This window comes from Anabrus simplex, chromosome 2 (genome assembly GCF_040414725.1).
Source record: "Anabrus simplex isolate iqAnaSimp1 chromosome 2, ASM4041472v1, whole genome shotgun sequence".
NCBI classification, from domain to species: domain Eukaryota; kingdom Metazoa; phylum Arthropoda; class Insecta; order Orthoptera; family Tettigoniidae; genus Anabrus; species Anabrus simplex.
This window is the reverse complement of record NC_090266.1, coordinates 892,704,305-892,727,857: the sequence shown is the minus strand read 5'-3', so window position 1 is coordinate 892,727,857 and position 23,553 is coordinate 892,704,305. Positions and strand designations below refer to the sequence as shown.

At 38.1% G+C, this 23,553-nt stretch overlaps 1 protein-coding gene across 1 annotated transcript in view; it reads left to right on the top strand.

Moving 5' to 3' along the window:
• The window catches only part of LOC136864538 (atrial natriuretic peptide-converting enzyme), a 277,453-nt gene extending 265,420 nt beyond the window's left edge, over positions 1–12,033 (top strand). Inside the window, exons 12-13 of the mRNA XM_067141648.2 lie at positions 377–495; positions 10,519–12,033. Coding sequence (XP_066997749.2) covers positions 377–495; positions 10,519–10,701 — 302 coding nt within the window. The 3' untranslated portion in view covers positions 10,702–12,033. The remainder of the gene's footprint in view (positions 1–376; positions 496–10,518) is intronic.
• Positions 12,034–23,553: the final 11,520 nt, after the last annotated feature.

Below are 23,553 nucleotides of genomic sequence, written 5' to 3'. Positions count from 1 at the left end.
ATGCTACAGAACACTGCTCTTGAGGCGGTAGAGGTGGGATCCCTCGCCGAGTCCAAAAAAAACCAACCCTGGTGGGTAAACGGATTAAGAAGGTAACTTAATAATGCAGCTGAAAACGTATGCAAAATAGATATCTATGTTAGTTTAGTTTTTACTCCTCTATCACTTACGAAGATTTTACTTCCTCTTCACTAATGATTTATATTGAATAGAAGTGTGTTAAGAGAAATGTGTTAAAGATTTCAAAATATACTATGAATTATAGTACAGATTTCAATTTTCTTTTCCTCATTTGGGAGATAACATTTTAAAGTTGTGTTATGTAGCCTTGACTTTGAAAACTTTGAGTGCATTAAAAAAATGTTCTATTTCCCAGGAGAACAGCTTCAACGTATCCAGTTACAGCCAAGTCCAATGCTGCGCTGTGAAAATATTAGCATTCCAACTGTAAACAGTTTCTGTACGGAACCAGCTTATATGCAGGATGATTGCAGTGTACGTATTTCCAAACTGGTACCTTACCATATTAACTTTTGTTTCATGACAATGCATTACTACTGTTAGTATTTTATTGCCATTTATGTACTTACGATGGTAATCCCAAAAATAAGGTCTCTTATTATCTCTGTTTATTTCTACAATGGTTTATGTAATTTTACAGCTTGAACATTTAGCTATTTTTCTGCACAATCACCATTTCGCTCGATGCATTTTTGTAGACACTGTGACAGTTTTTGTATGCCCATGTCCTACCACCTCGCCGCCATGCTGTTCAGAATGTTGTGAGCGGCGCTTCGGGAAACCTCAGGAACCAAAGTGCAGAGATCATCCAGGGTGATCCGCAGATCTTCAAGCACGATTTGCTCAATATTCATGACTGTCTTGACGGAAATTGACGGTTTCCCGCTCCTTTGTTCATTCGTCGTGAATTTCAGTCCGACCGGCTGCAAACTCTCTACATCACTTATGAATATTTTTGACATCCATGCACGACTCACCATACACTTCTGTCAATTGGCAATGGATTTCAATCGGTTCAGTATCTTTTGCTTTCAAAAACCGAATAACTGCGTGCACTTCGCACTTGGCGGTAACATCCAACAGGACCTCCATTCTCAGCGGCTGCCAAGCCAAGACTGAGTGCCTGAGCGTGGCGTGCACATGTTTATATGCGAGTGCGGGAAACACTCTTCACAATATTGTGACCAACAGCCACATGAACAGAGTTCTGTATTTAAAAAAAAAAACCTAGTAAGATGCCTGTGCTTCGCTACGGTATTATACTGAAATTTATAATTGAATGCTTAACATTTTATATATAATTCGCCAACATTCGCAATCTCACGGCAAAGTTCCTCCCATTTTTCAATCTTTCTTTCCAGCAATTGATTTCGTACTTCCCAGGCTAGCTCCAGGTAAACCGCCTGGTCAGTTGTGTCCCTAAATCTTTGCCATCTTTTCCTATAAGCATTTTTAATATGTATCAAATCCTTGAGGCGATCCGGCATGGTGTCGTCTTCTTGAGGAGATCTGGCGTGGTGTCGTCTTGGGTGTCCTGGTGGTACTGAACCCGCAGCCGGACTGCATTCGTAGTCATTACCTGGCCAGGACCCGTTTCCAGCGTGCTCCGCACATTTTGACGACGGTCCAGAATATTATTATTATTATTATTATTATTATTATTATTATTATTATTATTATTATTATTATTATTATTATTGTTGTTGTTGTTGTTGTTGTTGTTGTTGTTGTTGTTGTTGTTGTTGTTGTTGTTGTTGTTGTTGTTGTACCGGGAGGTACACATCAACGCCATGGATTCAAAATTTGCGCCTAAATGAAATCCTCTATTGGTCAGACAGTGAAACTGGTAACACAACATGTTGGAACTTTAATCAGAAGTTGTCACCACTGAAAAATTAAGTAATTGTTTTGTTGCGAAGTTTCCTAAACTGACTGAATTTCTCCTTGTTTTGTTTGGATATACATCAAGAAGTTTGAACATTTTTCTACAGATAACACCACTAAAAATTATGATCGTGCACTCTGGTGCAAGGTGAAAGAACATATAAGTTAAAGAAGTTTTGTATTTCTAGGTTGCCCCTAACTGATCTCTGTTCATTTATTTTTGGATTGGCAACACTTCCTGTTCTTTCCACCAGTTTTGAATCTAGCCAATCACTCATTTTTGTAATTAATTTTCCACCAATCCCACGTTTCTTGTTCACTTTTTGTTAACCAATAAAATTTAAGGGGGTGTGTCTTGTTTAATCTTGAATGCTCTCGAACCTTCCCTGAGGGTTTATAAACTGTGGATTTTCACGTTTCTTGGCCAATTGATCACTGTCTTCAGAATTGTGTGTGGTAAAGCAGGAGGCAGGCGGCCTCTTTCATCGGCAGCTAGAACATCTATAAGGTAATGGCCACATAAATTATATCTTTCTTGTCGTAGGTACCTCCACAGATTAACCCAATGGGAAAGGTCCGAATCTTTAACGATGTAACCGACTTTTCTAAAATGTAAATTTTCTTCTGGTTAATGAAAAACTTCATAAAGCTTTAACTGTAAATCGGGGATAGAGAGTGAGCTACCCTCTTGAACTCCCCTTCATCTTGGTTTGAGGTGACTACGTTTTGTAACTGTTTTTCTTCCTTTACGTAATGCATTAATTTAACCTTTATTTGTGTCACCTCAGTAGCTTGGGATTAGCCCCCTGTTTCTCTGGGCCAAGAGCCCCGTTAGGATTTTATTCTTCATTATCTAGGAGTGCAAGTGTTCGCCTCGTTCATTTGGTGTTTGGGCCAATTATCTACCCTGTTCTTTTTCCATGAAGGCCCAGTAGGTTGGGTTATGAATACCCCTGTAAAAGTAATGTCAATTGTAAATTGTGCCTAGAAAGGCCAGAGAGTGAAAGAGTTGTGTGTAAGGGTACCTTAAGCGGGCGGTTAAAATTGGATGAATGTTGGAGAGCCTGTTAGTTCTTTTCAAAGTTTTGTAATTGTAAAGTGTGCCTCTGGGAGGCTAGATATTGTGATTTAGGGAGCAAGTGCTCTTGAATTAAGGGATTTCTGCCCTTAGCTAAATAATACCACTTCAATTTGTAAAATTGTAAAACTAGGGGCATGAAGCCCAGAACTGTAAAAATCACTAATCTTGGAATTTCTTAATCTTGTTTCAAGATTGCTTTTGTACCTGATGCTTCATTGTTCATTCAGTGAAATAATGTTAAGTTTGTTTTTGAAAAAGAAATATAACCTTTTAAAGTTTTAACTGAACTTTGATATTGTAGATAGACCTATTCACCCCAGCACCTTCTTTAACCTCTTTCTACTCCACGGGTAACCCCGTAACAATTATTATTGTTCTGGACCTCGCAGCAAGATGCAAGACCGCTACTTGATGGTAAATTCCGTCTGTTGCCATTGTCATTGCTGACAATGTGACCAGAACCATTGTCGTACGTAGGCAAGTGTGCGGGATTTCTGGCGATACAAATGATATACTTCCGTGCATTGTTGACCTTATTATAGAGGTGAAGAATTGCATGGCCAATATCATTCCTATCGTTTATTAAAAATGTGTTTAAATTTTTATTTATATACCAGGAGAATCTACTGTTCTCCAAAGGAAAAGATAGCTCTTGAAAACAAACCCAGGAAAGATTAAAAATGATCAGTTTATGATCAGAATCAAGTACATCATGAACAGTAAAATCAATTGGTCTCAACACCTTTTCCACCCCACCACCGTTGATTCCCCCTCCCCAAAAACAAAGGCGTGTTTCTTTATGTTTAAAGGATATTCCAAATACCAATGTTCACGTCTGTTACCTTCAGTTTTGAGATGTAAGTATCCCCATAAAAAGAATTCACTTTTTTCACTTCCTTTCACACTCCCCCTTAAGTGAATTTGCCGGAAAAAATACTTGTTTCTTTATTAGTAAAGGATCTTCTAAATACCAATTATCATGACTGTAACTCCTTCAGTTTTTGAGATATGTGTCCTCATAAAAATAATTCAACATTTTCTTCAGTTCTTTTCACCCACCCCACACCCTTAAGTGGATTTTCGGAAAAGAAAAGAATACGTGTTTCTTTATTTTTAAAGAAGATTCCAAATACAAATTTTCATGTCTGCAACATCTTCAGTTTTTGAGATATAATTATCCTCATAAAAAGAGTTCAACTCACTTTTCAGTTCTTTTTACAACCACCTTAAGTGAATTTTCCGAAAACAAAAATACGTGCTTATTTATTTTTAAAGGAGATTTAAATACCAATTTCCACGTCGGTAATATTTCAGTTCTGGGGACACCAGTATCCTAATAAAAATAATTCAGCACCCTTCTTAGTCATATTAACCCACTTAAGTGTTTTTCCGAAAACAAAAGTACATGTTTCTTTATTTTTGAAGAAGATTCCAAATACCAATTTTCATGTTTGTAATATCTTCAGTTTTAGAGATACCAGCATCCTAATAAATATAATTCAACACTTTTTCCAGTAATTTAACCCCCCCCTTGAGTGTTTTTTCCGAAAACAAAAAAATCAGTGTTTCATTATTTTTAAAAGGAGATTCCAAATACTAGTTTTCATGTGTGTACATCTGAAACACCTTCAGTTTTTGAGATGAATGTATACTCATAAGAATAATTCAACTTCTTCTTCTTCACTTCTTTCCACCCCTCTCCCACCTTAAGTGGACTTTCCGATAAGGAAATTTTGAAAGGAAATTCAAAATAGCAACTTTCACGTCTGTAACAGCTTCAGTTTTTAAGATAAAGTATCTTCATAAACATATTTCAACACCTTATATACTTATTTTCAACCCTACACTTCCGAAAAAACAAATGTGTGTTTTTTCATTTTTAAAGGAGATTCCATATACCAATTTTCACGTCCTTAACATCTTTAGTTTTTGAGATATAAGTATCCTCACACAAAGAATTAACTAATTTTTCAATTCATTCCCCCCCCCTTTGTGGATTTTCTGAAGATAAAAGAACACGTGATTCTTTACTTTGAAAGATGATTCCAAGTAAAAATGTTCATGCCTCTAACATCTTCAGTTTTTGAGATATAAGTAACCTCATAAAAAGAATTCAACTCCTTTTTTACCCCAGCCCGTTAAGTTGATCAGCCCCCTTCAAAAATGCGTGTTTCTTTATTTTTTAAAGTGATTCCAGATTCAAACTTTCACGTGTGTAACCTTAAGTTTTTGAGATATAAGTTTCTCCATAAAAAGAATTAAATTTTTCCACTTCTTTTCACCCTCCCCCTAAGTGAATTTTCTGGAAACAGAAAAAAACTTGTTTCTTTATTTATAAAGGAGCTTCCAAATGCCAATTATCATGACTGCAACATCTTCATTTTAGAGATATATGTATCCTCATAAAAAGGAATTAAACTCCCTTTTCACCGCCCCCGCCCCATGTTGATTTCCTCCCAAAACCTGCATGTTTCTTTATTTTTAAAGGAGATTCCAAATACCAATTTTCACGTCTGTAACATCTTTAGTTTTTAAGGTATAAGTATCCTCATACAAATTATTCAGCTAATTTTTCAAATAATTTCCCCCTCCCCTTAAGTGGACTTTCCAAAGACAAAAGATTACGTGTTCCGTTACCTTGAAAGAAAATTCCAAATAAAAATTTTCATGTCTGTAACATCTTCAGTTTTTGAGATATAAGTATCCTCATGAAAATTCAACTCTTTTTTTCACTTCACCCTCCCGTTAAGTTTGTTTCCCCCCACCCAAACAATGCGTGTTTCTTTATTTTTAAAGGAGATTCCAAGTACCAATTTTCATGTCTGTAACCTTCAGGTTTGGGATATAAGTTTCTCCAGAAAAATAATTCAATTTTTTTTACTTCCTTTCACACTTCCCACTTCAGTGAATTTTTCAAAAACAAACAGTACCCGTTTCTTTAAAAGTGCTTCCAAATACCAATTATCATGACTGTAACATCTTAAGTTTTTGAGATATATAATCTGCATGGTCGTTTGAGTGTTTCCAGATTTTGACAGGCCTAGTTATATTTATGGGAATGTTGTCACAATCTTCCTTGTCACTTTCTTGCTGTCACTATTACTACCTATCTACTTCTATAACACTTTTATATTTAGATGCATATTCAGCTGCATGCACCACTGTCAAGGAACTTGCCCAACTGCTCATTGTTTCAATTTTGGCCATTTCAAACCATCTCCAGTAGATATGCATAGTGAGAAGAATAGATGACTGGGTGCTGCAGGAACTAACAGAGTACGACCAACAGTGGCGGGTGAACATTTCTGATAACCTGTGGGTTCATTTCCAGAATCAGCCCCTATTCAGTGTGTTGTGACATGTGATAAAAAGTAGATCATGAACAATATTTGTATGTGAATAGGGCAGTGTATTGAAGTTAGTAAGGCCCTAAAATAATTTCCAAACCCTAAACTGACACCATTCACAGACTTTTATATTAGATTGAAGGATGGCCTTGGGTGTTATCCATTACAGGTACTTTCCTCCTGGTGAAACCATGGCCATAGTCACATGATATTAAGAAACTGGAAAAATGCACCAGTAATTGTGTAAAGATAATTCTGATCTTAGTAGAGAATGCTTGGTGCCATATTCATGTGAATATACTCCTGTGGAATGTCCTCTCTATATATAGTGGTGGAAAAAAATATCAAAACATTATGAAATAAGGAATGTGGAATACATAAATTTTGGCAATATATTTGTCGAGGTAACATATTTAATTGATTAAAGGTACAAGACTACAGGTTAATATTCACACGAGAAAAGCCATTGCAAATGTGCCATGCTGGTCCATTAATAACCGGTGTAATCGTCTGATTGTTGAATGCAGGCATGCAAGCGTGCATGCATTGTGTCGTACAGGTGCCGGATGTCAGGTTGCACTTGGTCGGTCAATACAGCGATGGTTAATGCCGGTTGTGGATGATGCTGGAATTGTAGTCCAATGATGTCCCATACGTGCTCAATTGGGGACAGATCGGGGGATCAAGCAGGCCAAGGCAACGTATTGACACTCTGTAGAGCACAACAACGGTATGGGGTCTTGAATTATCCTCTTTGAAAATACCTTCAGGAATGCTTTTCATGAATGGCAGCATGACAGGTCGAATCACCAGATGGATGTACACATCTGTAGTCGGAGTGCGTGGGATAACCACGAGAGTGCTCCTGCTGTCATAGCAAATTGCTCCCCAGACCTGAACTCCACGTGTAAGTCCAGTGCGTCGATGCCACAGACAGGTGGAATGCAGGCACTCACGTGGCCTCCTTTTAAACCAACCATGGCCATCACTGGCACCAAGGCAGAATTGGCTTTCATCAGAAAAAACAACGGACCTCCACTCCATCCTCCAATGAGCTCTTGCTGGACACCACTGAAGTTGCAGATGGCAGTGGTTTGGGGTAAGTGGAATGCACACTGCAGTGGTCTGACTCGGAGCTGTCCTTCAAGTAATCGATTTCAAACAGTTCGTTGTGTCACTGTGGTGCCAACTGCCGCTCACATTGCTACTGCAGACGCAGTCCGCTGTGCCATAGCTCTACGTCGAACAAGGCGGTCCTTCCTCTTGGTGGTGCCACGGGGACATTCGGAGCCCGGTCTTCTTGCAAGAGTACCTTCTCGTGACCACTACTGCGAGCACGCATGGACAGTGGAGACATTTCTGCCAAGTTGTTCTGCAATAGTGCGGAAGGGAAATCCACCTTCACGTAACCCTATTATATGGCCTCGTTCAACCACAGTGAGCTGTTGATACTGGCCTCTTCTTCGTGCATGATACTCCGGCACCTGCTAGACAGGACACAAGATTAATAACGACACCTGCCTGCCACTCCAGTTCATTCATTATTTATTTACCATAAATCTTTACAGTATCTATGAAAGGCGAGGAGAAAAGGACAAGCCCCCTGATCTCAATCTCACAGATGGCAGTGGCATCTCAAAACTGTTTGGATATGTCCTGAACAACTTCTGTAGGAGAATATTATTGAAAATTCTAATTGAGGAAATGTGCTGTACCAGTTTTATTTTGATTAACCATTCACTATTCTCCATTTATTAAACAAGACATTGAATATTGTACTATGATTTCATTATGATGATGTGTCTCTTAACTGGTCGACACATAGTAAGGTTGTCCAGATAATTTGGAGCACTTTTCCAGCAGTAAGAAATATTTGTATTCATCGAAGTTTTAAGAATTTGATGATAATTTCAATACTATTAATTCAGTACTTTGCCAAGTACAGGTACATGTTATATTGAGGATATGAAATGCTAGAAGCTTCTAGAATAGGAATTAATTATGAATACTCATGTCCAATAATGCATGGAGTTACTATCAAGTATTGCCTTCTTGGAAGTCATACCCCTTTTGACAATACTATCAATATAACGAATGAAGCTTTCTCTACAAATTCATGGAAACCAAGGTCCTTCAATATCAGATGGTTCAATCAATCAATCAATCAATCAATCAATCAATCAATCAATCAATCAATCAATCAATCAATCAATCAATCAATCAATCAATCAATCAATCATTGATCTGCATTTAGGGCTGTCACCCAGGTGGTGGATTCCCTATCAATTGTTTACCTAGTCTTTTCTTAAATGATTTCAAAAACTTGGAAATTCATCAAACATTTTCTTTAATCAATTATTTCAGTCCCTAATCCTCTTTCTATGAATGAATATTTGCTCCAATTTGTCGTTGTAAATTCCAGTTATCTTCATATTGTGAACTTTCCTTGTTTTAAAAGCTCTACTCAAGATTATTTGTCTACTAATGTCTTTCCACACCATCTCTTCAATGACAGCCTGGATCATACTACTTAGTTGAAAATCTCATCTCCTTACTCCCAAGTATTCCCAGCCTGAAGTTTGCAACATTTTCATAACACTACTCTTTCATCAGAAATCACCCATAACCAATTGTGCTGCTTTCCTTCAGATCTCTTCCAGTTCTCATATCATGTGATCCTGGTGTGGATCTCATACACTGGAACCATACTCTAATAGGAGTCTTAACAGAGACTATTACGTCGTCTCATTTACATCACTACTCATCATCATCATCATCATCAGTTTTCCACTCCAGTTGCCCGGGTGTGGTTTACGAGCACTCTCCACTTCTGTCTGTCCATGTACCACTCTTCTCTCAAGACGACATCTCAGCTGATTCCTCTTGTTCCTATGTCCTCTTTCACTTGGTCCAGCCACCTCTTCCTAGGTCTTCCTACCGGTCGTTTTCCGGCCACGACTGTGTGTAGCCATTGTTTAGCTGTCCTTCCATCGTCCATTCGTTTGACATGGCCAAACCATTTCAAACGGGCCCTTGTCACTTTTTCATTCAGGGATGGGTACACACCAGCTTGCTCCCTTATTCTTTCATTCCTTACCCTGTCCCTTTTTGTCTTCTGTACCATAGTTCGTAGGAACTTCATTTCTGCGGCTTGTAGTTTGCTGTCCACTTGTTGGGTTGTTGTGCAGGTTTCTAGGCTATATGTTATTATGGGGGTGAAGTATGATTGGAATAGAATCTGCTTTGATCTTAAGGGAACTTGTTCGTTCCAGAGGAGGTTCCGAACTTGATGGTAAAACTGAGCTGATTTTTGAATGCGGTTGTTAATCTCATGCTGTATTCTGTTATCACTTGAAATGATGCACCCAAGATATTTATATTGGTCTACTGTTTCCAGTTGTGTACCTTCCAGCATTATTTTTCCTTTCTTCTTCTGTCTGTTGACAGACATAGTAACAGTTTTCGATTTATTTATTGTTAATCCGTGTGCTTTCAAATGTTCATTCCAGGTGTTCAGCCTCTCTTGTACTTCCTTCTCTGTATTTCCCCAAATTACTACTTCATCTGCAAATGCAAATGCATTGATGTCCATATTGTTCTTCTGCTTAATTTCTTTCATGACTTCATCCATGACAGTGATAAAAAGTAATGGTGAAAGGGTACTGCCTTGTTGCACTCCTTTAGTGGTTTGGAACCAATCAGAATTATCGTTTCCTATCTGTACGCAACTGCAGTAGTCTTCGTAAAGCATTTTAACTTTCTGGATAAGCCCTTTGGGTACATTCTTCTACAACCCCTAAATACCATCATAGCCATATGAAGAGATCTGTAACCTTAATTTACAACCTCATTAATGTGAGTGGTTTCAGCAGAAGCATGTGAAAAATGGAGAAAGTTCAACTATAGCTAGTAAGAGTGAGAAACTTGTTTCTGGATCCAATTTCATCAGCTTAATCAGTTGTTCTAGTGCAGGGTGAGTGGACCTTGAACCAGCCCTCAGATCTAGGTTAAAATTCCTCACTTGGCCAGGAATCAGGCTGAGTTGATTATTATCTATTATCAATTGTTAGTTTATGTTATATTCTGTCAATGAATTTGGAATTTGATTTTGTTAAGGTACAGACTTGATTTGTTATTTAGAATCAAACTTGATGAAAACTGATAATATTCTGTTTTATATTTTAGGAGGAGGAGCTAGCAGGAAGTCCTATGCTGTGTTTGTCACCTGAGACAAAGACATGGAAAATTCTGGGTGTGAGTAACTGGAGGATAGCATGTTCAAAAGTTGGAGTTGAACGTCCAAGGATGTACGACAAAATTACTTCAAATATACCTTGGATTAAAAGAACTATGAGTGCCATACCATAAAAAAGTGACTTAAGTCCCTTCTGAATTACCGATATTTATGTTAAGGGACAGTGATTTGTTATAATGTTGAACTGAAGAGAAGCTTGAGACATACCATACTTAATTGCAGTTAACAGTGCAAAATGTTTTTTATAACTCACTCAGGCATTTCAGGGAGGAGATGAAGATAAAGATATATTACCTATTGAGGCAAGAGAGTATTAGATAGTACCTAACTACTTTCCAGTGATTAAATTATGTTTTCTGAACAAAGATGTATGTTTTATAACCATACAATGAAAATTCAGAAAATATATTTCGAAAAACTTTTAATATAAACTTTGAGTTTCATGAGAAAAATGTTGTTGATATCCAACTTCAACAAATAATATCATGAAAGGACTCTGCATGTTACATAAGAAGACTGAGCTTAACATTTTATAGAAAATCTATTAATACATTTTTCAAGGAATTTCTGACAGATTAGAGTATATTCATGTGTTTCTTTTTATCTACCAGAACAAAAAATTTGGTTTCTTGTTTTCATAACAGTTCATATTTCTTATCAATTCATGTTATCTTCAAACTACTCTTATTTCATTTAAATTATATTCATGTAAAAGCTATTGATAATTTTAGATTGCAAATTTTATCCACTTTTGGTATAATATTGAATCTGGAATAAAAATTTAAAAATATACTACAAAACTAAAAGAGAAAGTAGACCCTAAGAACAGTATGGTTGATAAATTGAGAAACACTGTTAATGGCAGAAACTTTTCATAGTTACTTTTTGCCAAAAGTAATACCATTTTATTTATTCACTAATTTCTTTCAGATTAATTGTTGAATGGTGTTTTTGAGACATTCAAATCATAAAACAATATATGTACAGTGCAACTAGTGTATAATGTATTCAATACCAATCCTGAGACCCAAAAATACAGTTGATATGTGCAGCATTATTTATAGTGTTGTATGAAATTGCATCAATAGCCCATCTCTGCTGTGTTATCTAACCACTGTTTGTGTTATGTTAGGAAGTATTGATGGTAACTGTATTCATATCATAATACAAACAAATTATAATTTTTTTTTCTAATTATGTTATTATCTAAGAGAGGATGGAGAGTACAAATTTTGAATAATTTACAACTCCATAAAATGGTATAATACTGTAAAAAAATGAGACTTTTGTTGGATTTTGATCATAAGAAACAATAATGACTTAATCTACTGTATCAGGATTTTTGTTTTCTATCCAACACAAATCCCTATGTATAAATTATTGTTGACAGAATTTGTTGATTGAATTTTTTTATTTGTATGAAAATATGTATTTTAAATGTTTGATAAAATACAAGTCTATTACTAATTTCTGCATTGATTTTTGACATAACTCATTTTGAATTGTTTAATATCTAGGCCTAGCAATAATTCTTCATTGCTATTGTCCATTATATATTTATTATAATGTTATGAATTTAGATTGACTTCATTGCTGTTTCATACGATATATGAATTACCTCACTTGAGCACTTTGAGCTGCTTTCTGCCTGGCTATTCTTAGTGACTACCTCCTGGGACAGGGACACATGACCTTACACCCAGTACCAATGTTATGGTTTGAAAAGTAGGTTAGTATGATGAGGTCATATAGTGCATGTAATCTGAATTAGTGCTGGATTATTGCATTTTTTCTGTGGTGCCAAACCCTAATACGAACCACCATTTGCACTAAGGCTGAAACGGGATTCATTCAAAAAAATAATGCATCACCATTCCTGTACCCATTAGCACAATTGTTGACGTGTCAAATAGTACGGGGTGGTTAAGTGCAAACGGCACAAGTGACACCATACCTGCAGTTCAGACATTCAAACATCGATGAATACATCTTGCTGAGATTTGCAAATGTGGTGCAGGTCTCATTAACTTTGGGATTTCTCTGAATGTGACGTCATTTTCTTCTACCTCACGTCGGGGAATATGGTGAGCTTCTCTATCTTTATTGTATCTGGTAGAACCTGTATCTGGTCTACGTGACGTATGATCTGTATGTATCAACTCCTTCACAGTAGTGATTGCATGGGCTATCTGACTGGCTATAGGACGAGGTGACTATCTAATGTTGTCCATTCTGACAATATGGTCCTGTTCAAATAGTTCTGTTTGGTGACATTCTACTTGAGTATGATGCCATGGTGTACTGAACTTAATAATTACATTTCTACCTTTCCAGCCTGTTGTATGATTCTTTTGTTGACAGGGTATTGACAGGCATGACCCCTTTATGGCTCGTTGCAGTGACATTTCTGTAATGCCAGCAATATTTTATTTACATTTTGCCATTACAACACTGAGTGGCTTTGATTTAATTGCAAATGAATTATTCCTAGCTGTAGCAATTACCATGTCCAGTAGTCTAAATTCTAACAAATAAATTATTCAAATTCAGAAAATGTGACTTTTGAAAACAACGTGCAAGGTAAGCTTATTCAGAATAATTAATTTGGTCAACCATGACTCCCATGCTGCTGGGCCAATAGAATGAGTAACATATGGGAAAGTGGGGAGATCGTATGCACGTAGGACATTTTTGTGATTCAAACACAACGTATAAACCAAAAGGTGAAGTGATTAGTTTTTTGATCCAGAATTATTGAACTTTATGGTACTTTTACTGAAATTAAGAATCTGGTACATTTGGATGCAACTGTGAAGAACAAAATATACATGATTTTGCATTATTATATTCCTGATGCCTGGTGGTGATGGACAATAAAAGTAATTGGCTAGCATAGGAATATAACAAATTCGCTCTCAGTCTTTTGTTAAAGAGTTAACTTCAGTCTCTTTCTCAACGTCGAGTCAGGTATCCTAAAACTTCTGCCCACCTCTCCCAATCTTTTGCCATTGTTTCTCATAGCTCCTAGGGAATTATTTCAGGTTTCCTTTGGGTACGAATTTATTCTTTGGTAATTACCTGGCATCTATGAACATAAATGGGGAACTGTAGAATTATAATCCGTTCAAATTTAACTACTGTAATTGTGAGTAGAATGCATATTAATACCCCATTCTGTTTTAAAACCTATCTTTCTTTCTACTACATAAAGTTCTAAATCAATATCAGTCATTTCTACATGTAGAGTATCAGGTGGTTATGTGACCCTTTGCCATTGACATATGACCATGGCAGTAAAGTGGTGTGTGTATGTGTGCGTGCATGTCCGTCAGTAGGTTGCATGGAAACAGCACATCAAGATGGATCAAAGCACAGATGTGACGGACTGGCGAAAGGGTGCTATCATGTTTGGATGTGCTCATGATCACACAGTGAATGAGGCGGCCCAATTTTTGGTGTATCAATGTAGGCTCTCCAATGTGTTTACCAGCAATGGTGTACCACTCGCAGCCATGAAATACGGCGTAAAAACCGTGGTCGTAAAAAGAACCTAACCGACAGCGATAAAAGAGGTGTATACGCATTGTTAACAAAAATCAGTTTCAAATCCAGCAGAAATTGCTGCAGTGAATGAAGGTTCATTGCAACCAGTTTCCAAATGATCATTATGAAAGGAAATTGCATGCAATGAAGATTTGGAGTCGGGTACCTCATGAGAGACCATTGCTCACAGTGGCACATAAAGATAAATACCTTTAAAGGATAAAAAACACTGAACTTGGAAAGTAGCTCACTAGAGGCACCTAGTGTGGTCTGACAAGTTGTGATTTTGCCTGTTTTCAAATAACACAAGGCGTTGAGTGCACCGATGGTCCAATGAGGCATTTAACCTGCAGTGTGTGGAGGGTGTATTTCAGGATGGAGGTGGTTCTGTAACGTTTTGGGGCTATTTATTTTGCTATGAATTGGGCTCACTGAAGCAGGATGTTTATTTTAACATTCTCAGTGATCTAGTGTTGCTCTTCATTCAACACCTTCATGATGAGTATACTGTTGACACTTCCATTTTCCAATATGTCATCAGCCTTGTTCACAGGGCTGCACACATACGTGACTGGTTTGACGAAAATACTGACACATTGTCACACCACAGGTGGCCCGCTGGATCCCCCAGTCTTAACCACATAGAAAATGGGGTTATATGGAACAGCGAGTGAAATGCAGACATCAGCATCCACACAATTTTGTGGCTCTCATCATTAGCGAGTGGCTACAACTGGATATGACATACGTGCAGAAACACTTGTTCTCCGTTTCTTTCTGAGAAAGGCAGTTATCAAAGATGAAGGCAGTGTTACATGGTATTAGAATGATCTTCAGGGGATGACTATTTTTTACTGGTGAGTTTATATACCACAATGTAATATATTATGTGAGTAGGCCTGTATCAAATACACTCGGATAGAAGGTGAATGCTTACCTCATTATCATATCAGGAAAGATAATATCAGTGAACAGATTGGTTTCAGTCATCACACTTGAACTTGGCACTGAACAGAACTCAAGTAGTGGAATAACAGTTATGCAGCAGCGTTTAATAGAACCACCAACATAGGGAGGGAGCTGTCAGACTTCAGTTCTCACTTCAGTTCACATCAACCTTAACAAACTGTACTGTAGGGATGTTGTTTGCAAGTGAATTTATGCACTCCTAGTATGATGCATTTAAGGTTCATTTTCCTTTACATGTAGCCATAGAAAAATGAACACAACGACAATTGTTCTGATGGGCTGCATACTCACATGTGGCTGGGAAGCGTGAGCATTCTTAAGGAATATAATGGATAGGAAGAGCATTGTGACATACAAGGTTTTAGAAGTAAGCCATCAATATTATGCGTATGATTACCCACAACTCACGTTTTGCCCACTTTCCCACATTACATTCAGGTAGGTTAAAGAGTAAAACCTGCATACAATGTGAACCAGGTATATGAGTGATAGAGGGTTGGTCATACTGACAAATAATTTGCAAAATATAATTTGATATCTCACGCCGTTGTCATTTTATCAGCTGCTGAAGTTTGCCAATTTTGCTTTACGTCGCACAGACACAGATAGGTCTTATGGTAATGATGGGATAGGCGAGGGCTGGGAGAGGGAAGGAAGCAGCCATGGTCTTGATTAAGGTACAGCCTCAGCATTTCCCTAGTGTGAAATTTGGAAACCATGGAAAACCATAGCCTGAAGATGTTACAGATGTGAATGTTGGTTTTTGGGTGTCTCCGTTAAAAATAAAGAAAAACCTATTTTTTATTTTCGGAAAATCCACTTGGGGAAGGGTTGAATTGATAAAGTAGTTGTATCCTTTTATGAGGATACTTATATCTCAATAACTGCAGATGTTACAGTCGTGATAATTAGTATTTGGAAGCTCCTTTCTAAATAAAGATACACTTATCTTTTGTTTTTATAAGATTAAATTTAGGGAGGGGAAGGGTGAAAAGAAATGAAAAAAAGAATGAATTATTTTCAAGGGGATAGTTATATCTCAAAAACTGAAGGTTACAGATGAGAAAATTGGTATTTGGAATCTCCTTTAAATATTAAAAAAACATGCATTTTTTGTTTTCAGCAAATCCACTTATGTGGGGGTGGGCGAAGGGCTGATAAAGTATTGAATTCCTTTTATTGGGATACCTAAAGGTCAAAAACTGAAGAAGTTACAGACGTGGAAATAAGTATTTGGAATCTCCTCTAAAAATAAAGAAACATATCTTTTTCCGACTTGAGAGATGACTGTTTCTCGCATGTACAGTTCCCAAAAAGGCAATACTACAATCGTGGTTTATAAAGAGTTTCTCGGGTAAATGAAACTCAATTTTTCGGTGAGTTTTTATACTTTAGGAATTTTCAAATAAACTCTTAGTACAGTACTGAGGAATGCTTACTGTTATCACATTACGAAATCCTCGCGAGCGAAGCCGCGGGTAACTACTATTCTATATATATAAAACATCATGTCCTGACTGACTGACTGACTGACTGATTCATCTTCACCGAGCCAAAACTACTGGAAGTAAAGGAATGACATTTTTGGATACATTTATGTTACAGTGTAGGTGCTCATCAAGGGAGGATTTTTGGATATCCTGTCATTAAGGGGATGGAAATGGAGTGGGGGTGGTTAATTTTTAAAATGAGTATGTCTATATCTCAGAAACTTACCAGTTGAAAATACCTGAAAATTGGTATTTGGAATCTTTTAAAAATAAAGAAACACGAATTTTTAGTTTTTGGAAAATCTAGTGGGGGTGGGGGGTGGGTTGCATTTGAAAAGAATTGAAGGGAGAGATGAATTTTTTAGGATACACATATCTCAAAAATTGAAGATGTTACAGAAGTGAAAATAGGTATTTTAAATCTCCTTTAAAAATATATAAAAAGCTATTTTTTGTGTTCCGAAAATCCATTTAAGAATGGTGAAAAAGACCGGAAATTTGGTTGAATTATTTTTATGAGGATATACCTCAATAACTGGAAGATGTTATGGACGTGAAAATTAGTATTTGGAATCTCCTTTCTAAACAAAGAAACACCTATTTTCTTGCTTTCGAAAAATCCACTTAAGAGGGAGAAAATAATGGGAAAATTGGGTAAATTTTTAAAATGAATATATCTACAGTATATCGTCGCTCCTATGCTAAAACCACAAATGTGACAATACTCTTCCTATCCATTGTTTTCCGTAAGACTGGTCACGCCTACCATTCACATATTGATATACAGTGCATCAGAAAAAATTTTGTTTAGTTCATTTTCCCATGCTGCCGTGTAAAGGAAAATGAACCTTACTGTACCGTACTGTAGGAATGTACAGTATGTTTGCATGACATATTTCCCCGCTTCTAGAGTATGATATATTTTAGGTTCATTTTCCTTTATACATGCGCATAGGAAAATTAACTCAACGGAAATTGGTCTGATGGACTGTATATCAATACGTGGCTGGGAGGCATGATCAGACCTAAGAGAAATAATGGATAGGAAGAGCATTATCACATTCGCGGTTTTGACATAGGAGTGACGATATGTAAAAAACATAACATGTACCAGACGTGAAAATTGGTATTTAGGATCTCCTTTAAAAATAAAGTATCATATACTTTTGTTTTCGGAAAATCCACTTGGTGAAGTGGGGGCGGGTGAAAAGAAGTGAAGGAGTTGATGAGGATACTTATATCTTAAAAACTGAAGACGTCACAGACGTAAAAATTGGTATCTGAATTCTCATTTAAAAATAAACACGTATTTTTGTTTTCGGAAAGTCCACTTAAGATAATGTCTTAGTGAAGTACCGAGGAACGATGACTTCATCAAATTATGAAATCCACGCGAGTGAAGCCGCGGGTAACAGCTACTGTTAACTTACGGGAATAGTGTTATGTGCAACAAAGGGAGGAGCTGTTTTGAACATTTTTTGTGAGGAAATGTGTAACACTATTCATACGAGACATACTGTGATTTTCCTTTCCACATGAATGCAGCTGGTGGGTGTGGTAACCCAACATGCTGCGGAGTATGTACCTGAGACATCCGATGTCTTTAAAAAAATGAAAGAAACGCGAATAGTCAACATATCGCTCATACAGTATATAAGCACAAAATATTCCAAACAGGCGATCATTTTTTTGTCCGCAAATTACCAATTAATAAATAACGCTTAGTGAAGCTTCTAAATAATACGGCTGATATCACTACAGTGCTAGCTTAAATAAATTTTACTTTCAAGAGACATCATAAGCATTGAAAGACGATGCTGTAACATCTTATTTCGACCATCTTGGTGGCGCAGCTCAAGTCCTGTGTTCAGTGTTGAAGGATCGATTTCTGTGCATAAAAGTGCTTATATACATGAGCCAATGCCAATACATTTATTGACATTTAAAGAAACTCTCCTTTAGGGCGAAATTCGTATGCTTGGATCTCTTAAAACCGATAGTAGTTGAAGGAATATTATTATTATTATTATTATTATTATTATTATTATTATTATTATTATTATTATTATTATTATTATTATTATTATTATTATTATTATTATTTTATACGGTACTTCAAAAGAATTTTTTTTCTTCCTTTCCGTTTACCGTCCAGGGTTGTTTCTCCCTCGGACTCAGCGGGGGATCCCCTCCTACCACCTCAAGGGCAGTGTCCTGAAGCGTGGGCCTTTTGGTCAGAGGGGATACAACTGGGGAGTGGGACCAGTACCTCACCCAGACAGCATTACCTGTTATGCTGAACAGGGGTCTTGTGTGGGATGGGAAGACTGGACAAGAAAGAGGGAAGGAAGCGGCCATGGCCTTAAGCTAGGTACCATCCCGGCATTTACCTGGAGGAAAAGTGGGAAACCACGGAAAAGTACTTCGAGGATCGCTGATGTGTGAATCGAACCCCTCTACTCAGTTGACCTTCCGTAGCTGAGTGGAGCCCGTTCCATCCCTTGCACCACATTTCAAAATTCGTGGGAGAGCCGGGAATCGAACCCGGGCCTCCGGGTGTGGTAGCTGTTCACACTAACCACTACACCACAGAGATGGTCTAGAAGAATTTTTAATATATTAATAATTTCAGATCTAAAAGAATTGTGAGATGATTTTCTCAAAGATTAGGATTGATAAAGATAATTATGACTTTGTCTACTCCTTTCACTACCTCGACTAGGGATGGAATAAATATGCCCGGAAAAAATAATTATAGACAACACACAAGTATTCTACGTGATTTTAGCCATTACTACTACAATGTCTTTCTCTTAAATCTGCTCCTCGGATATATACGTATTGTACGGCAGTATTCCTAAAACGCCGCCCACACGGTCAAGGGGTATTGACTCTGCCTCTAACTGGGAGACCCCGTGTTCGATTCCCGGCCTGGTCAGGGATTTTTGCCTGATTCAAGGTCCACTCATACTTCATGAGAACAAACAAGGAGATATTTGAGGTTGAGACAGTTACCTTGGTCTAGAAATCCAAGAATAACGACTGAGAGTGTTCATTGCGCTGACCACGCGTCAGGTCGTGGGGCTGAGCAGCAGTCGCTTGGCAGGACTGTGGCACCATCTTTTTTAGTATTCCTAAAACAAGCAGTGTGTTGAATACGAGTACTTCAAATATTATAGGAGTGAAAATATTCTTTCTTTCTTTCTTTCTTTCTTTCTTAATCTGTTAACCCTCCAGGTTTGGTTTTTCCCTCGGACTCAGCGAGGGATCCCACCTCTACCACCTCAAGGGCAGTGTCCTGGAGCATGAGACATTGGGTCTGGGGATACAACTGGGGAGAATGACCAGTACCTCACCCAGGCGGCTTCACCTGCTATGCTGATCAGGGGCCTTGTGGGGATGGGGAGATTGGAAGGGATAGACAAGGAAGAGGGAAGGAAGCGGCCTTGGCCTTAAGTTACGTACCATCCCGGCATTTGCCTGGAGGAGAAGTGGGAAACCACGGAAAACCACTTCAGGGATGGCTGAGGTGGGAATCGAATCCACCTCTACTCATTTGACCTCCTGAGGCTGAGTGGACCCCGTTCCAGCCTTCGTACCACTTTTCAAATTTTCGTGGCAGAGCCGGGAATCGAACCCGGACCTCCGTGGGTGGCAGCTAATCACTCTAATCACTACACCACAGAGGTGGACGTAAAAATATTCGATAGGCCGGAATTTGATCTCGAATCTAGAAGTTTTCTAGGCAGCCACTGTACTAAAGTAGTGAATATCGGGGAACATATTTCCAGCTCATGTTTAGTGCTGCCAAATACTACGCTTCGTGGATTAGCCGCTCAAACTATGAACTTATGAACTGACGTACATTAACTTAGGAATTTTGGTGAATTGCCACATGGCCTTTCTACTCGCGAACTGATAAATATTAAACTATGTACCGGTACCTAAAACGGGAGTTTACAGTTTACAAATTCAGAAAATAATACTTCCTACTAGAGAACTGAAGAATACAATGTTACTTAACACCTTTATAAGAATAGTAAAAGGACAAAGTATAAATATGTCACCACCTACTGTAAAGCATCCAACCATCACCGAGGAAGAAATGTTTTAAACTCCGAATGTATCCCAGCTCGTAAAGCCTTCCGAATACGGAACGCAGTAGGCCCAACTTACATGGTGCGAATTCTACTGCCTACCACCGCAGATTTCGACAGGGTAGGCCTACTAGCTTTGGGAGTGTCTATCTACCGCCGCCTTCACAAAGTTGAAACTTCACATCCCCCCCCGTTCTCCGCCGCCGCAACCTAATCGCTGCAAAAAATGTTTGACATAACAACTCTCACAGCATCCACCAGTGTCGAGCTACGAACCGTAAGTGCGGGCATTGTGTACAAGAACATCCAATCTACAAGTGCCCTAACACCGCGCAACCCCCTGTCTGCAACACCTGTGGAGAAGCACACCCGACCTACGCCCGCAGATGTAAAGCTCGTCCCGCCCCTCCTCGTGATCATCATGAGCTCGTCGCACCTATCCGCACAGCTGATTCACCTACCAGTCCTAGCCGCTCTCTTTTCCCATCTCTGACCGTCAGGATTTAATCCGATTCTTCACTATAGCTCTCTACAAAATTCAGCCCTACCACCGTCCTCCCGTCTTAACACACCTACAGGCTGCTTAAAACCAAGCGCTCAATGTCCACTTTCAGATTTCACATTTCGGCCTAAATACCCACTTTCATTTCTCGCCATTAGAAACACTTGTCAGAACCCTGTCGCTCATCCCTCCCCACCTACCACTGATTTTTCTCTTCAGTGTACACTGAAGCGTCTAGTCATCAAACGGAACTACGATGGGGGAAGAAAGCCACAAACATATCGTCGGAAATATGCAATCACACTTCGCCTTCCAGAAGGACCATCCAACCTCCTCTAACTATTCTGTATTACTTCTTCATATCATGTTATGTATTTTTTCTTCAAATCAGAATATGTGCATACCTTATGTAAAAGCGCTCACCATCTAGACCAGAGAAACAAATACAAAAAACAAACAAAAAACAATCCTTCTGTAGTTAAAATCCACTAATTTAGTAACCTCAGCAAGAATGCCGCTCCCCTCTCATATCCACATCTAATTCCTCAACCCTATTTTACTCACCTTCTTCCTCCCGTGCTACTCCCTTAACCTGTGACGGCTCGTGGCTATTAAGTATGGTGAAGAGCTATAAAGCGATCGGTTTCGAGCGACAGATTTAGGAACTACATGTTGTTTTTCGTTGTTTTGTACTCGTACTTCGTACCTGTGACTGGCGGAGGGTCCAGCATGTGACCAAAAATGTATACAGACCGGAGCGCTGTGTAACGTCACAGCGCGGCAACCAAGTGGCTGCCTTTGCTCTACAATGCAAGGTAGAGATAAGATCTGACCGGGAGACTAACAATTATGGAAGCGCGTCACCCTCGGGAAAGAGCTGGACTTTTGTCGTCTTTTCATTTACGACGGACAGCTGTTTACTGACGCTAGAAACCGAAAAAGTTATAGTAGTAAAGAAAATATATATATATTTACATTAATTGTTTTCCTTAATAATTGAACTCACTTATTTTTTGTACATCAAGTCGATCCTCCGGTATTTTAAAGCTGCAAAATTGTCGGTAATGTCTTCATAGAATGGTTTTTTGTTCATTAACTGCAGAAGTAGTTCTTTCTGAGTAGCAATATTCCCAAAATAAGAAAGTCTCTCTTTTCTAAAGTATGTTTCTATACGTTTTAGGCAAGAAAAGCTTCATTCCATTAACGCAGTAGTAGATGAGATGGATAGAATAGGGAGAACAATTTATAAGCGTCCGTAAAAATGTCTTTATCTTCGTGATGCATTTGTTACACCTTTTCAGTAGAAACATGTCTACTTTTCATCGGCATACAAAATAGAGAGTTCGCTTCTTAAGCGATGCATCTTGGGAAACCCAGAACCAAAGAAATTTTGCACGTTTTCAAGAGCGCTAGAAGAAAAGCACGTGGTGTATTCTTCAAATTTTGTGTTATCGGCTAAGGAAACAAATTTAACTTTTTCACAATCGCGAAATCTCTCATCAATTTCCATCAAAATGTTATCCAAAATTTCAAAATATAAAACTCGATACACCCGAACACATTCGTCCAAAGAAAGGGAGTTATACTTTCGGGTTTGGCGCATATCCGTCATTTTGCTGGCCTTTTCAAATATAATTAGAAAATACACATTGTTCTTCTTGTTTCTTAGAAGATCACATATTGTTCTTGTTTTTGATGTACAATAGTTCACATCCAATGACTTCTTTTGCAAAATATCATAAAGAATATCAGTTAAACAAAAAATGTCATGGAACCCTACTGCTAGAAAAGTGAATTCAAAACTCTTCATGTCGTGAAGAAAGCCTCTGGCAAATGGAATACATTTGTCAACGGACTGTTCACTGGCAACTATATTTTCGAAAACTTCTTTCAGCTTTTCGCAGTCATCCACAATTACACTAAATAATTTTGAGCTCGAGCTCCAGCGGACAGGAGTTACGGTTGGAATGCGTGGTCGCGATACAGCAGAAATGGCGTAAGTTCTCTTCGCCGAGTGAAGGAAAAAGGATGGTATTCCAGAAATTGATGAACAAATATACGACGCTTTCGAATTGTTTTACAACTCTGTTGTAAGGCCAAATTTAATCGGTGCGCCAAACAGTGCACAAATACTGCAAGACGAGCTTTCTCTTTCATCTTTCTCTGGAGTCCATTTAAATGGCCAGATATCACTCTAGCACCATCGTAACACTGTCCTACTAATTTGTGCTCGTAATCGAATGATCCCTAAATATTGTCCAATAAAGCAAACAAAGCATCTGAGCATCTGTCAGCACTTACATCATGGAAACCTAAGAAACGTTCCACTGTAGCCCCGTCACCATAAACAAACCTCACAATTAC